The sequence below is a fragment of the Lepus europaeus genome, chromosome X (genome assembly GCF_033115175.1).
Source record: "Lepus europaeus isolate LE1 chromosome X, mLepTim1.pri, whole genome shotgun sequence".
NCBI lineage: Eukaryota > Metazoa > Chordata > Mammalia > Lagomorpha > Leporidae > Lepus > Lepus europaeus.
In genome coordinates this window covers 97,414,114-97,429,040 of record NC_084850.1, presented here as the reverse complement: position 1 = coordinate 97,429,040, position 14,927 = coordinate 97,414,114, and the positions used below count along the sequence as shown (strand labels likewise).

The 14,927-nt window shown below is 41.0% G+C and overlaps 1 protein-coding gene across 17 annotated transcripts in view; it reads right to left on the bottom strand.

The window, feature by feature from the left end:
- Window positions 1–14,927, bottom strand: part of HUWE1 (HECT, UBA and WWE domain containing E3 ubiquitin protein ligase 1) — a 140,609-nt gene that overhangs the window by 29,861 nt on the left and 95,821 nt on the right. For 15 of the 17 annotated variants that reach the window (XM_062184542.1, XM_062184538.1, XM_062184551.1 and 12 more), the window contains 9 exons: window positions 14,311–14,669; window positions 10,793–10,988; window positions 9,662–9,829; window positions 7,931–8,076; window positions 7,455–7,521; window positions 5,837–6,054; window positions 3,272–3,403; window positions 2,339–2,550; window positions 1,374–1,556 (listed from right to left, as the gene is read on the bottom strand). In XM_062184542.1, coding sequence (XP_062040526.1) covers window positions 1,374–1,556; window positions 2,339–2,550; window positions 3,272–3,403; window positions 5,837–6,054; window positions 7,455–7,521; window positions 7,931–8,076; window positions 9,662–9,829; window positions 10,793–10,988; window positions 14,311–14,669 — 1,681 coding nt within the window. The remainder of the gene's footprint in view (window positions 1–1,373; window positions 1,557–2,338; window positions 2,551–3,271; window positions 3,404–5,836; window positions 6,055–7,454; window positions 7,522–7,930; window positions 8,077–9,661; window positions 9,830–10,792; window positions 10,989–14,310; window positions 14,670–14,927) is intronic. The other 2 variants (XM_062184554.1, XM_062184556.1) reach the window with 1 other exon arrangement.

Sequence of the window (14,927 nt, the reverse complement as noted above, 5' to 3'; positions counted from 1 at the left end):
AATTTTTTTTGCATCAAAATAAATTTATCTTTTAAGTCCATTTTGTCCACAAACTTTTATGAAGTACCCTGAGAAGTACTACTGAGAAAATAGAAAGCTAGAAAAAAGCCTGCATTTGAGGTTGTGATCAAATGTATTTATTTTTGACTTCTACACTGGGAACAAAAGAGAAAATAATTAAGGTTTTATCCTTCCTTTTTAGTAGGAACTGTATTTCAGGATAATCAAAAATTTCCCTCTTGGGGTATCTCACAGAAAAATACCACCTAATAATGTAGAAGGAATGAGAAACTAGAAAGCAGTATTCATAACCCCCAAAGAAATGAACTGACTCTAATAAGGACTACCAACTAGGAACATGGCTGATTGAGAACTAAACATTTATACAGTACCAAAGTAGGAAGACAGATTACTTTCTACTAGGGAGAAAAATAACAGTATGATGACAACTGTCACTTTAATTCTGTGATCATTCTTACTGTGATTATTAATAGCAAGTTTGAAAGATGTGTCTCCTTAGGACACAACACGAGGTGTACAATACTGAAGATAGACATTCTAGCCAAAAATGTTTCCACTGCTCCAATAAGCCCCTAGAGACCTAATTACAAATTTACTGTAAATAATGGAGTAAAGGAACATGTTAATCTGTATTGCAAGGAAGCAACAACACCAAACATGGAAGGTGAGACATGCCACAGGATAGCAGGTCTGGTCACTAGGACAAGGTAGTGTTATGAACAGCAACAAAAGAAAGATGAAAACAATTAGAAATCTACGCTAAGTAAGAGACTCAAGAGGGCAAAATCAGATGTAAATCAAGTCTTAACTGGATTCTGGCTTGGGCAAAAATTCTGAATATGGATTTGGGCATTAGATGGGATGAAAACTTACTCACTGGAAAGGCAGAGACTAGTAACTTAAAACAACTCTACCCCTACTTCCCTGTTACACAATTCCATTAACATTACATTATCATTTTAGTAACAAAAATGTTATTTGTGTATGCAAAGAAAAACACTGGAAAACATCCAATGAGGTCACAGTGACATCCGGGTGAAATATGGCATCTATTTCTTTTGCTCATCTGTATTTCTTATAATATACAGATATTCATCTTGTAATAAAGGATTATTTTCAAAGGGTGGGAAGCTTGGGGGAAAAAACAACACTGGCATAGTCCAAGTCTTGAGTCTGCAGCAAATGAGAAAAGTAAGGCCCAAAGGCAGGCAAATGCCTTGCTAAAAGCTACAGCACAGAACTCAGGCCTCTCTCAGCCACAACACAGAGGCACATGGTTTACCAGGCAAATAGAGATGGAAGCAACACAGATGTAGGGAGGGCAAAAGCCTGGGGCTGGGGTATGACTTTACCTGGACAGGTCTAGGCTGTGAGGCACTCTGGCCAGGTCATTAACCAGCCCCTTCTTCAGGAAGAGTCGAATGATGTTGTTCATGCCATTGTGCTGGGTCTTGGCTGTGGCACTGCTGTAGAAGCTGGAGGTGGAGGGGCAGGACTCCATGATAGTACTGATGATGCACATCACTGCCTGCAGCCTGAAGAGACAAGTGTGACACCTCAATCATGTGAGTACATCCCATTTTTATACCATGTCTTCACTAACTAGCCTCAGACAACCCTCCTGCACCTCTTGTGTTTCCTTCTGGAAGTAACATCTGAACACAAGAGAACTCACTCCTTGATGGAAGTGTTCTTCATATTCTACAAACATAATTTTAAAAATAAGGCTTGGGCTAGTATTGTGGCATAGAAGGTAAAGCTGCCATCTGTGACATGACATCCCATATGGGTGTCAGTTTGTGTCCTGGCCGCTCCATTTCCCATCCATCTCCCTGCTAATGCACCTGGGAAAGCAGCAGAAGATGGCCCAAGTGTTTGGGCCTCTGCCACCCACGTGGGAGACCTAGAAGAAACTCCTGGCTTCAGCCTGGCCTAGCCCTGGCTGTTACGGTCATTTGGGGAGTGCACCAGTGGATGGAAGATCTGTCTCTCCTCCTCACTGTAACTCTGACATTCAAATAGATAGATAAATCTTCAACAATAACAAAAATAAGGCTGAATAACCTGCTTAATTTCTTGCTCGAAGACTCTGCAAATACAACCAAAAATGTTCCTTTGTTTTTGCTCAACTGTTTACCTACAAGTGATCGGTGCTCTGGGGATTTCGGAGCACCAGAACTATTTGAGAGCATGAGAAAGTGTACAAGGCCAGCATGACCAGAACTCTTGTTCAAGTGCAAGAAACCCATAGACTAAGAATATAGTAAGGGGATGCTCTTGGTCATTAGCACTGGGTCAGGCACGGGTTGGGTTTTACCTGGCATGTTTCTCGGTACTCTCAGCCATAGCCAGTGCTCGTCCAAGGGCAGCTTTTACTTCATTCACTAGGGCTACTTGGGCATCTGTGCCACTTCCTGCAGCAGCGAGGCTTGCGAGGAACAGGCGGGCCAGAGCAGGTGTGTCTTTGTCTTCTGCATTCTGAGTATGCGGGAGGAGGTGGTCCAGCACGAAAGCTAGCACACTGCAGTCCTAAAAAGTTATTAATCATGACATTTACTCACAGGCACAATTATGCCACAACATTCTACAACAACAAGGTGCACACACACATACTTTTTCCTCGTAGTCACCCACTCAGTAATTATTGGGTCCATTTTATAGATGAGGAGACCAAGGCTCAAAGGTACAAGCTAAGTAAGTAGCAAACCCATTACAACAAAGCTTCTTTGGCAGCTTTATAAAGCTTCCAAATCCCATACATTTCCTACTACACAGTCTAGACACTGTCATGTAGTTGTCACTTGATATTTCTTAAGACATTTTTATGTATGGTATTTAATAGAACTATTCGTAACAAACCTATAAAATAGATTAAGACAAGTGAGTTACCCACCTGATAGATGGGTAACTTGATGCCCAAAGAAAAGTGGCTTATACAAATAATTTATTCAAGGGCTTAGGAATTAAATCTTGATTCCCTAATTTGAATGCTACAATTCCTTTAGAATTCAATTAAATTATAGTATTTACTGACACCTACAACGCCAGGACCCTGTGCTATAAACTGGCAAGAATTGAGAGAGGGGCTGGCGTTGTGGTACAGTGGATTGGGCTGCTGCTTGTGACACTGGCATTCAGCATTAGAGTGCCGGTTTGGGTCCCAGCTGCTCCGCTTCTGATCCAGCTCCCTGCTAGTGCACCTGGGAAGGCAGCGGAGGATGGCCCAAATATTTGGGCTCCTGTCACTCACGTGGGAGACCAGGATGGAGTTCCTGGCTCCTGGCTTCAGCCTGGCCCAGCCCTGGCTGTTGCGGACATTTGGGGAGTGAACCAGTGGATGGAAGATCTCTGTCTGTCTCTCCCTCTTTCTTTGTTGCTCTGCCTTTCAAATAAATAAATAAATAAATGAATAAGTGAATAAATGAATAAATAAATCTTATCCAAAAAAAGGGTCAAGTGAGAGACAGCACAGTCACAGACAAGGATATGCAGAAATATTAATGCAGGGTTACTTAAAATAGCAAAAAGGTCCCAAAACAAGGGAAGGAAATTAAGTCAGACTTTTCTGTTTCTCCATGATTTCTGCTGTGATAACTCCTAATCTTTACAGAAACTCAAAGGTCTTTTGTTGTAGATTTTGGACCAAAATTTGTTGAACATTTCAGAATTAGGTGATGGTTTCATAACACTCTTAATGTACAAAATGCCACTTTCTTATACACTTTAAAATGATTTTTAAATTGTATGTGTAATTGTATGTGAATTTCACTTCAATATAGAAAAAGCACTGATAAATTCTAGAGTCTGGGAAACTGGATAAAGTGACCTTAATACTATTAGAAAAAAAGATCAACTTCCTGGTAGTGAATAAAATACAAAGATCAAGTTGTTGTCGGAGTAAAAACATAAGCAATACCATGTGAAAACTGGAAAACAGCACTGCAGTTTGGGAAAGCAGTGCAAACTGAGAAGAATTTAGCTCTGGAGGCTGAGTTTCAATTTTACTTCTGTTACTTGGTTGTGTGGCATTAGGCAACTGACTTACCTCTCTGAGCCTCTTCTCCTCTGTTAAAGAGACAATGCCAACAATATTGCAGTGTGGCCAGGATTACAATAGTGTTGTAAGCCACCCATCTGTACCCAGTACCAGTAGTACTGAACACATTAGGTAAGATATTTAATAAGTCTGTAACTAAATGTTTTAGTCCACAAACAATACTATTATAAATACAGATGGCACAAATGAATAAAAGCTCCAACATAAAACTAGTATATACATTTAATATATTACATGTCACAAAGGACTTATATCCAGAAGATAAAGAATTCAAAAGACTAGCAAGAATAAATTATTTCAATAGACAGTTCCCAAAAGAGAACATCGAAATGTCAATAAAGACATGCAAAGATGGTCAACAGGGAAATGGATAATTTATCACTCTAAACCTCCTAGAATGGGTGAAATGAAAAATACTAAGCATTGTAAGGTGGTGAAACAATCAGAGCACCAATATGCTGCTGATAAAAATATAAATTGACACATCACTGAAAAACTTTGTACCATCTGCTAAAGCTGAATAAATGCACATTCTAGAGCCCAGTGATCCAATCCTAGGCATACACCACTCAACCAAAATGCTTATATATCTTCTTCAAAACATGCCTAGGAATGTTCACAGCCACACTACTTGTGAAAACTCCAAATGGAAAACCCAACCATTCTGGAACAGAATGAACAAAGAGATGATGGTGGATTCACACAATGGAATTCTACACAGCAGTTAAGATAAATTAAAAATCATACAAGCACAAAAACCATCCCTGTGAATATGTTAAGGAAAAGAGGCCAGACACAAAAGTGTATGCGCTACAAGACTCCGTTTACATAAAACACAAAACCACTTTGAGAAGGAACAGCTTCTGGGAGTCTGTAATGCTTTCTTTACTGTGGCTGGTGGACATCCAGGAAAAAAAATTCACTACTCAGGACGTGTATATTTTTGCATGCACGTTAAACTTGGATTAAGGTAAAAATGGTTTTAAGACAGCTGCGATCAGATTCAGATTCTGCCACGCTAGTGCCCCGGCTCATTCTCAGACTGCTTGCCACTTAGCAACCATAAAATTATGACATAACCCACAAAACAAGGTCCCCTTTAAAAAACAAAAACACTTTCCTTGGGTACACACTTTACATATATTGGGATATGACATAATTTCTCAAAGTGCCCACTCACTCGAAAAATCTAACGAAGATAATCCTGTATCAGGACATAGGAAATATGACTTCATTTTTTCCCACAGCTCTACTGCTGGACATTTAGGTTTGTCCTTCATTTTTTACTACTAATACTGCTACTACATCTGGTATCTTTGTACATGTGTGAGCACATCTGGAAGATAAACAGCTAAATTCTTGTTTATTTTGTTCATTCAACTGTCCTTTAGAATCTTTACTTACATGTCCCATAAATAATTCAAATTCTACACTTTCTCCTCAAATCCTCGCCCCACCCATGAAAGGAAGACAAAACTAAAAATCAGATACCAAACTGTTCTGACTTTTGTAATTTTTGTCTTGCCCTTTGCAATCTCCACACTGTAGACCAAGGGATTGTAACAGAATAAGTCTCATGAACTTATCACTCCTTGTGGTAAGCCTGTTGGCTCATCAAGGGAAAAGACCTAGCTCTTTCATGGAATCCTCTGTTGCCTTCATTCTTGGGTTAGTACTTAGCATGCGTGAGTTTTCAACACAAAGTAGGTACCCAAATGATGGAAGTGTAACATCTTAGGTAGAAGTTGGAAAGATTACCTCTTTGATCAGCTCAGACTGGCCCACAGTGTAGCTGTAGTTGGCAATCAGGGTAGCAATACCAACATAGGATCTCACCAACTCTGCCAGAAGACGAAGGATAGTGGAGGTAGGCATTAAAGGTTTGCTGCCCTTGCCTTTCTGCTTGCCTTCCTCAGAGGCCCGGTCCCCTTCTTTATCTTTCTTCCCATCTCGAGACTCCTCTGGAGTCGCAGCGGCTGTGAAAAGTCAAACAGTTGTTCAATTTCACATCAGAATACTGGGAAAAATCAAGTCTTAGGTGCAAAGAATACTACCTCTGCTATACCGGAAGGTCATTGGTATAAACCAATGCTCTCCTTACACTGTAGTGGAAGAACAGAGAACTAGGATCACCCGGGTTTCAGATGTGGGATGCAGACAGAGTGTAACAGGGAGGCACTGCCCCTTTGTTCAGGCATCCCTCCACTTACATTGTGATCCGGAAATAACTGTGCTAGTATTACCCAAACCTGGCATGTACACCCTTCTCTGTCTTCCCTTATGTTTGCTTGGTGCTTTCTTATGAACGCAGTTCAGCTCAAATGATGATTTCACTTTTAAATGCTCTCCTCTCTCTGTTGCAGATCTCCCTCACTGATACAGTCTGCCACATAGTGGGCACCAATGCTTCCCTTAAACAAGATTGCTACCATCCATACTACAAACTACATACGAGCAGGAAGCCCTCACAAATGAGTAAAACAATGTTCTGCTAATTATTAGTCTTTCATTTATCTTCAGGGACTGGTATATGCAGCAAAATATAACTAAAATATCTGTCCTACCCAAGAATTAGTTCTTGAAAGGTCTCATCAGGCTTGCTCCCACATCCTAACTTACTATGAGTTAGAAGGTAGGAATCTACTATGAAAACCATATAGCTAAAATAGTATTGCTGGCATTAAAGCTCTGTAAGTTAGCTTGTGGAAGTCATCAAGAGCAATGAGTCTTCCTCTGTCTCTCCTCTCTGTGTAACTCTTTCAAATAAATAAATAAATCTTAATAAAAAGATGGAGCCAGCATTATGGCATAGCAGGTAAAGCCACCACCTGCGATGCTGGCATCCCATATGGGTGCTGGATCATGTCCCGGTTGTTCCTCTTCCCATCCAGCCCCCTGCTAACGGCCTGAGAAAAACAGTGGAAGATAGCCCATGTGCTTGGGCACCTGCAACCCACATAGGAGACCCAGAAGCGCTTGGCTCCTGGTTTCAGCCTGACTTAGCCTCAGCCACTAAGGCCCATCAGGGGAGTGAACTAATGATGTTAGATCTCTTCCTCTGTCTCTCCTCTCTGTGTAACTTTTGACCTTCAAATAAATAAAATCTTTTAAAAAAAATAGTAGTATGAGGGGGTTAGAGTACAATGGAGGGATGTTAACCACAGCAACCATTACTGGGTTAGTTAAGTTGTATTCCCACTAACTTTAGTATAGAGAGAGGCCCTTTAACACTGTGTGTACCTCTGAGAAAGTTCGCTTAGACAAGTCAATGTGACAATTACACATATATTCTCCTACCCTCTGCTAAAGCCCCACAATTTTTGGAATTTGTCTTTCCAAGAAAGAAGAATCCTAGAGGGATGAACAAAATCATTACCTTCTACTTGGGAGGCCCCAGAAGTGGAATTCTCAGCGGCGGCACCATCTGCAGCAAAAACCTGACTCTGTGGAAGACAAAACTCTTGAGTTCTCATGAACTTCAAAGACAGTGGTCCCCAAATGGCAGGACTCCTTCCCTGGGTACTGGCTGGGACTGCTACAAACACTCTGGCTGACCTTGTAAGCACTTTCCCCTGTATACCCTAACATTTGAGAAGCAATCATTATAAATGTAGTGACTGGGAAAGCAGAGAAAAGGGAAGATAAAAATAAATTAAGGAAACATTTCCAACCCTAGGAGAGAAAAAGAAATCCCAGAGACGTCAATTTTATCTTCATTTCTTAGGCTGCAGATAATCTGCAGATAAATCAAATTAATACCTTTGAAATTTCCTTGGCATAACCCTAAATACTGAGAAAACATAGGTACTAGAAAGGGAGAAGAAAGATGGAAGGCTGTTGGAACTGACTTACATTAATGGAAAAGCCTGTCTGTCCATCAAAGTCACTGGTCTGACGAGTAAGTGACCGGTACTGCTGGTATACATCATCGCCCATGTCTTGCAGGAGCTGGCCAACTTCCTGAGTCATAGCTCCAGGTTTAGCATCAGATTTGTCAGCTGGAGAAAACAGGAAAAACAAAAACAAAAATTCTTCTGTGATTGTGGAATGTTAATGCCTATTTGGTAGCTTGGTCAGTTTCACTTTAAGCTGCTACAACTGCTTACAAAGTAACATTACTGAGTTTCCAGGAGCAGTCTGAGTAGAGTAATACACTGCATGATGATGCTTTGGTCAGTGATGGATTGCACATGTGATGATATACCCCATAGCCCCAGTGTGCGGTAGAGTATACAATCTAGATTTAAGTATACTCTAATTACATTACATGATGCATGAATGTATGAGGGCAAGCATCTGTGGTGTATAGCATTCTCATAATATGCATTTTCCATGAACTTTTTGTTTGCATAAAGCCTTTGCATGGATTCCAAACTATCCTCCCCACCAAAATAAACTTTTTATTCAATTTTTCCATTATCTTTTTGAATCCCTCTTGTATATAACCAAGAGGGCAGTTGATAGTCTTATTTGGACACTTCTTAAACTTTTTAAAATGATTTATTTATTTGAAAGGCAGTTACAGAGAGAGGGAGAGAAAAAGATCTTCTATTTGCTGGGTTCACTCCCCAAATGGTTTCAAGGGCCGGGGCTGCGTCAGGCCAAAGCTAGGAGCCTGGAACTCCAGCTGGGTCTAACATATGGGTGACAGGGGCCCAGGCATTTGGGTCATTTTCTGCTGCTTTCCAGGTACATTAGCAGAGAGTTGCATGGCAAGTGGACTTGAACTGACACTCATATGGGATGCGGTTGTCACAGGCAGTGGCTTAACCCACTGCCCCACAATGCTGGCCCCACTAACCAGTCTTTTGGTCACAGGCAATTTGACTTTCAGGCTCCTCGTTTTCCTCAGCTGTCAACAATTAAGTTCGAATTAACATAGAAGATACTACTGTTCACACAGGGTCAATACATGGCTGCTACAGCTTTATAGCTAAATTATTATGGGGAGGAGGGGATTATGATGATATGGGGTTAAGTTTCTGTGGTGAGAGAAGCAAGGAATTCTTTGTATGGGTCACAGTGCTGTCTAAATGAAAAGCAGGTTTGGATTTTCTTTACTTATTCAAGGCAGTATGCATCAAATTTTGGCCATAAGAGTATAACCTGAAGGAAATGCACAAGGACACGAATGGAATGGGACCCTTGGTTCCAAGCAGTTCAGCCATGATATTCTCACTGCTTACAAGCAGCACTTTACAAAAAAATCTGTACCTCATTTTCAATCTGTTCATAAAATGGTATTATTTCCTTTTAAATACTTCTTTAATCTCTCTATAGAGACATTCTCATTCAAAACTTCCACAGTCTCCTGATCCTCATCATTAAAGACTCATTTCAGAAATAACTTACTCTAGGAGACTTTCCTACCTGTTCCACCTGAGCAGGTCAGGTGCCTCACCGCTACCCTGGGTGGTACCTGTCATGCTTCAGGAGTATATTAGTTTCTTCAGAGACTTGCACTTTGTGTCTCAACTCGAGACTCAAAGTGTGGGCACTCTATGCCACGAGTTGCTTCAAACGACCCAGGGAAAGTAATGTATCCTCCAGTGCCCATCCTCCAGAGGTGGGCTAGCCACATACCTTCCTCTGGAGCATGATAAGCAGCCAGAGCATTTAGCATATCATAGATCACTTCCTTGATAGTATCAGGAATGACAGGCAGAGACGAGGGCTTCAAAGGTGTTGTCTTCACCAGCTGTACAGCATTAGGACCTTTAATTCTAAGATTCTCGAATTCATCATCTGATGCTAAGCCAAAATGAGAGAGAAAAATCAGTCAATAGTGAACCAGTACCTAAACTCAGTAACTAATAAAGGAAGATTCAGAAAGGTGCTCAAATGATACAAAAGCTTGGAACAGGGGGCTATTTTCAACCAATGTTGAAGTAGTCTACTAGAACATCTGGTTCTTGCCTTTCCCACATCCCATAGGATGTAATACAGCAATACCAAATAGAGAAAATTGATTTTGAAATCCAGTTTTGTTACATCAACAAAACACAATTTTCTCATTTTTGAAATTTGGTTATTTTGAGGATCAAATAAAAGCACACCTGAGAAATGCCTAGCATATGGCTGGGGCTCCCAAAATAATTAGTAACCTTCCCAAGTATTTGTTCAAAACAAAACAAAATTCTAAAAAACTAAAGAAAATGTTAAAAGTTCAATAAATATCCATAATTTTCAACTAGAATCACCATTTGACTGCCCTGAAATATACTGACACATGCCTCCTATCAGGATTATTTTTCTATATAACCACAATACTAATGTAATGCCCAGAAATCAGAGATACTCACCAGCTATCTCAGAACAACCCACAGTTTGTATTTATCTAATTGTTTATAATGAAATATAGGTCAAATCTCTGGCAAAAATACACATGATATTTCCCACTGCGCCAAGTAAGTCACATTCATTTGCCTCGTAATTACCATTTTATTTGTAAATCATTAACTGTAGGTAAGCCCTGTTGCCCTATCAAGATGAGCTCTTTGAAGGCAACGACTACATTGTCCTTGATTTGTCTGGCAGCAATCAGAAATGCTGCTGAAGCACCTACTGAACTGACCAAGAGGACTAACCAGCCAATGTTGCAACATTTACCTAAGGAAGATATCCAAGTTATATATACCCTCATAGAAAAATCTCTGGAGTTATGTCAGGTCAAAGCCTTCAATGTGTCAAAGGTCAGAAACAAGTCAAACTCACCAGTTCCTGAGCCTCGAGGGGCTGGAAGGGCGATGCGGATACAGCAGTTGGCCACTTCTGTGAATATGTCTGGATTGCGGCATGCAGCTGGCCCAAGGACACGAAGGATGTAGTTAATCTCCCGAGAGCCAAGGCTGCCGGATACAACACCAGAGGTAGTGCTACCTGCTCCACTTGTTGCTGCGGAGCGAACAACCTGGCAAAGAGAGGGAGAAACAGTGCTGACCAAGCACTACTTCCTAAAAATCCAAGTGCAGTCCAGGAAGTTACCAAGAACCAAGATATTAAACAAGCTCTGCCTCAAAACAGTGGATGACAGCTTCAGATTTTGGGGGTGGTGGGTGGGGAAGATATACTTGGTTTTCAAGTCTTGTTCCAACCATTCTCGATTTAAAAAATATGACTGGGGCTGGCGCTGTGGCACAGTGAGTTAAAGCCCTGGCCTGAAGTGTTGGCATCCCATATGGGCATCGGTTCAAGAGCCGGCTGCTCCTCTTCCGATCCAGCTCTCTGCTACGGCCTGGGATAGCAGTGGAAGATGGCCCATGTCCTTGGGCCCCTGCATCCACGTAGGAGACCTGGGAGAAGCTCCTGGCTCCTGGATTCAGATCGGCGCAGCTCCGGCTGTTGAGGCCATATGCGGAGTGAACCAACGGATGGAAGACCTCTCTCTTTGTCTCTACCTCTCTCTGTTACTCTTTCAATAAAATAAATCTTTGAAAAAAATTTAAAAACAAAAATGACTTACAAATAATTTGCAGCCTACCTCCAAACCATCAATTATTTGGACTAGAGCTGTTTGTTCTTCATGGAAAACACAGGAAAGTACAAAGAAAATAATTCAGCTGTGTTTTCTATTATCTATTTCTTTGTGAATTTTATGTTCATATAGATAAATTATCTTTTAATCTCTTAATGTTTTTCTTACCAAATAAGCCATGTTCATTCACACACAGTAATCTTCATACTCTGGTCGCAATTTTAAAAAAAACTTTCACTTTTTAAATATAGAAAAGTTTAATCTCACTATAAAGATGCCATATTTATCTAAAACCCTACTGCTGGACATGAGATTTCTAGTTCCTTGATATTATAAGCAAGTCCACAGCGAGCTCTCTCATACTTGATGTAATAATCAGATGAATTCTTAGCCACAGAATTTCTAGGTCAAAGGGTATTTTAAACTGACAGTACCAAACTGCCCTCCAATGTGGCTGCAACAATTTCCACACCCATCAAAGTAAGAGTATGCCTGGTTCTCTACACGTGTTCCTGCAATGGATATTTTCAAACATTTACATTTTGCCAAGGTGACCTATTGAAACTTTGATCTCCCTTTGTTCCCCACACTCCCAAATACAATTCACTTCAAGTTTCAAAAGTTTTTGCCTCACACAATAAGAACTTACATTTTCTTCTAGCATCTTTAAGTTTGATAAATTTTAAACATGTGAGATGAAATTAAAACAGGCTGGCAGAAGAACTGCAGAGTCTGTGACGTATAGACATACACATGTGGAAAGCTAAATGGGTACCACCTTTCTGGCAAGCAAGTTAAACAGAATTTGTTATCCTTATTGATCTGATTTTTTACGGATCTCCAAGAATAACAATCTTAAACACAAAGTTAGGCACAAAAATGTATATTGCAACATCACTTAAATATGTGGGAAAAAACACCCCAGGAAAAGGAGATGGAGGTATCAGCATTGTGGCACAGTGGGTTAAAGCTACAACCTGCGAAACCAGCCCACATGAACTCTGGTTCGAATCCTAGCTGCCAAGCTTCTGAGCCAGCTCCCTGCTAATGTACATGGAAAAGCAGTGGAAGATGGCCAAGTGCTTGGGCCCTTGTATCCACACAGGAGACCCTGTTGGAGTTCCAGGATCCTGGCTTTGTCCTGGTCCAGATCCAGCTGTTGTGGCCATTTGGGAACTGAACCAGCAGACAGAAGATTGAACTCTCTTCTTTGTATAACTCTGCCTTTCAAATAAAATAAATCTTTGCATCCCATATGGGTGCAGTTCAAGTCCCAGCTTTTCCACTTCTGATCTGGCTCCCTGCTAATGCACCTAGGAAAGCAGCAGAGGATGGCCCAAGTGCTTGGACCTCTGCACCCATGTGGGAGACCCGGAAGAAGCTCCTGGCTTCACCTTGGCAAAGCCTTGGCCACTGTGGCCACTCGGAGAATGAACCAGTGGATGAATGCTCATTCTTTGTCTCTCTTTCTTTCTCTGTAACTCTTTCAAACAAATAATCTTAAAAAAAGTTACATTTTTATTCTTTTGTAATTACTGTTATCTTTTCTTCCATTGCTTTATAAAACATATAAACTGTTTTCTGATCTGCTCAAAAAATATTTGTTAAGTACCTGGCAGATCATATAAAGTAAAAAAGCTTTACTACACTTTTATAATCCTGATATACAATATTTTGAAAACAGGTTCGGGGCCGGGGCTATGGCGTAGAGGGTAAATTGCCACCTGCAGTGCTGGCATCCTATATGTGTACCAGTTTGAGTCCCAGCTGCTCCACTTCCGATCCAGATCTCTGATATGGCTTAGGAAAGCAGTGGATGATAGCCCAACTCCTTGGATCCCTGCACCCATGTAGGAGACCCAGAAGAAACTTCTGGCTGCTGGCTTCAGATCGACCCAGCTCTTGGCCTTTGCCAGCCATCTGGGGAGTGAACCAGTGGATGGAAGACCTGTCTCTCTCTGCCTCTCTTTCAAATAAATAAATGTTAAGAAAAATAAAGGAAAACAGGTTCTTGGATGTGTACCTGAAAAGTACTCCTTCAAAGGAATGATCTTTAAGACACAAACATGAAATTAGATATTCTAGTTCCTAACAGTTTTTGGCTTGGTTAACAAAATCTAGATTATTAGAGAAGATTCTCTAAATCAAAGTTATCGCTACAGTAACTTTAATGGTAGAAAATAAATTTTCTAGGGCTGGAGTTGTGATGTGGTGGGTAAAGCTGCTGCCTGTGATGCTGGCATCCCAGATGGATGCCAGTTCGAGACCTGACTGCTCCACGTCTGATCCAGCTCACTGTTAATGAGCCTGGGAAAACAACGGAGGATGGCCAAGTGCTTAGGTCTCTACACCCATGTGGGAGATCCGGAAGAAGCCCCTGGCTCCTGGCTTCAGCCTGTCCTGGACCCGGCTGTTACGGCCATTTGGGGAGTGAACCAGTAGATGCAAGATCTCTCTCTCTCTGACTCTGATTTTCAAATAAGTAATGAAATCTTTTTAGTTTTATAAAAATTAAAAACAAACACCCATATATACGTATATAAATGAATTTTCCAGTTCTTTCTTTTAACTTCGTTCAGCAAGATAATCTACCATATTCAAGCAAGTTTCTGCACAGTTGGGAAATTCTGCTGGATAGAGTAGAGAATATATATAAATCTAGCTATGTATCATAAGCAGCAGAAGTCTATTTGTTTAAGACTGAGGAAAACAAAGGTATTATGTAGATCTAAATCAGCATGACACCAAAATGTCTCACCTTTTCCATGGTATGACGGAGGGTACAGGGATCCTCAATGATGTGTCTTAAAAGAAGGGTGACCAGAGGAGTAAACCCATTAAAGCCTGAGCTCTGGGTCAAATTCAAGATCATGCGGGTACTCTTCAGCTCTGCAAACATCATGGCATATTTGTGGTCTCGGGTGAGCCTCAGGCAGAGGCGAAGGGTGGCATGCAAAGTGTCTGGATCCACAGGGACTCCCAACATGCTCACACAGGCCCGGATTAAAACAGTCACCATATCTTCTGTCAGGCCCTGGATCAGTATCTCCCCCATTTTTGTTTCTTCCAGGCTTGTCTCCTTTTCACTGTTTGTACTCTCTAGAGCCAAGGGGGTATCTACAAATAGAAAAAAAATCAAAGTTTAGGAAGTTTGATTTGACATTTCCTTCCATACCTCTCCCTCCTAAGAATCCCCCAAGCACTTGAGTCCTATTACGAAAAATACACTACACACCGATTATAAGACTAGATGAAAAGGCATAAGGGAAGACTGTGTATCTTTACTTTGTCAAGCAATCTGCCAGAAAGGAAATCACTTGCAATGGAAGAGGGCAGAGCAAGCCACAAAGGCACCCTAGACTAAAACATTCCTTA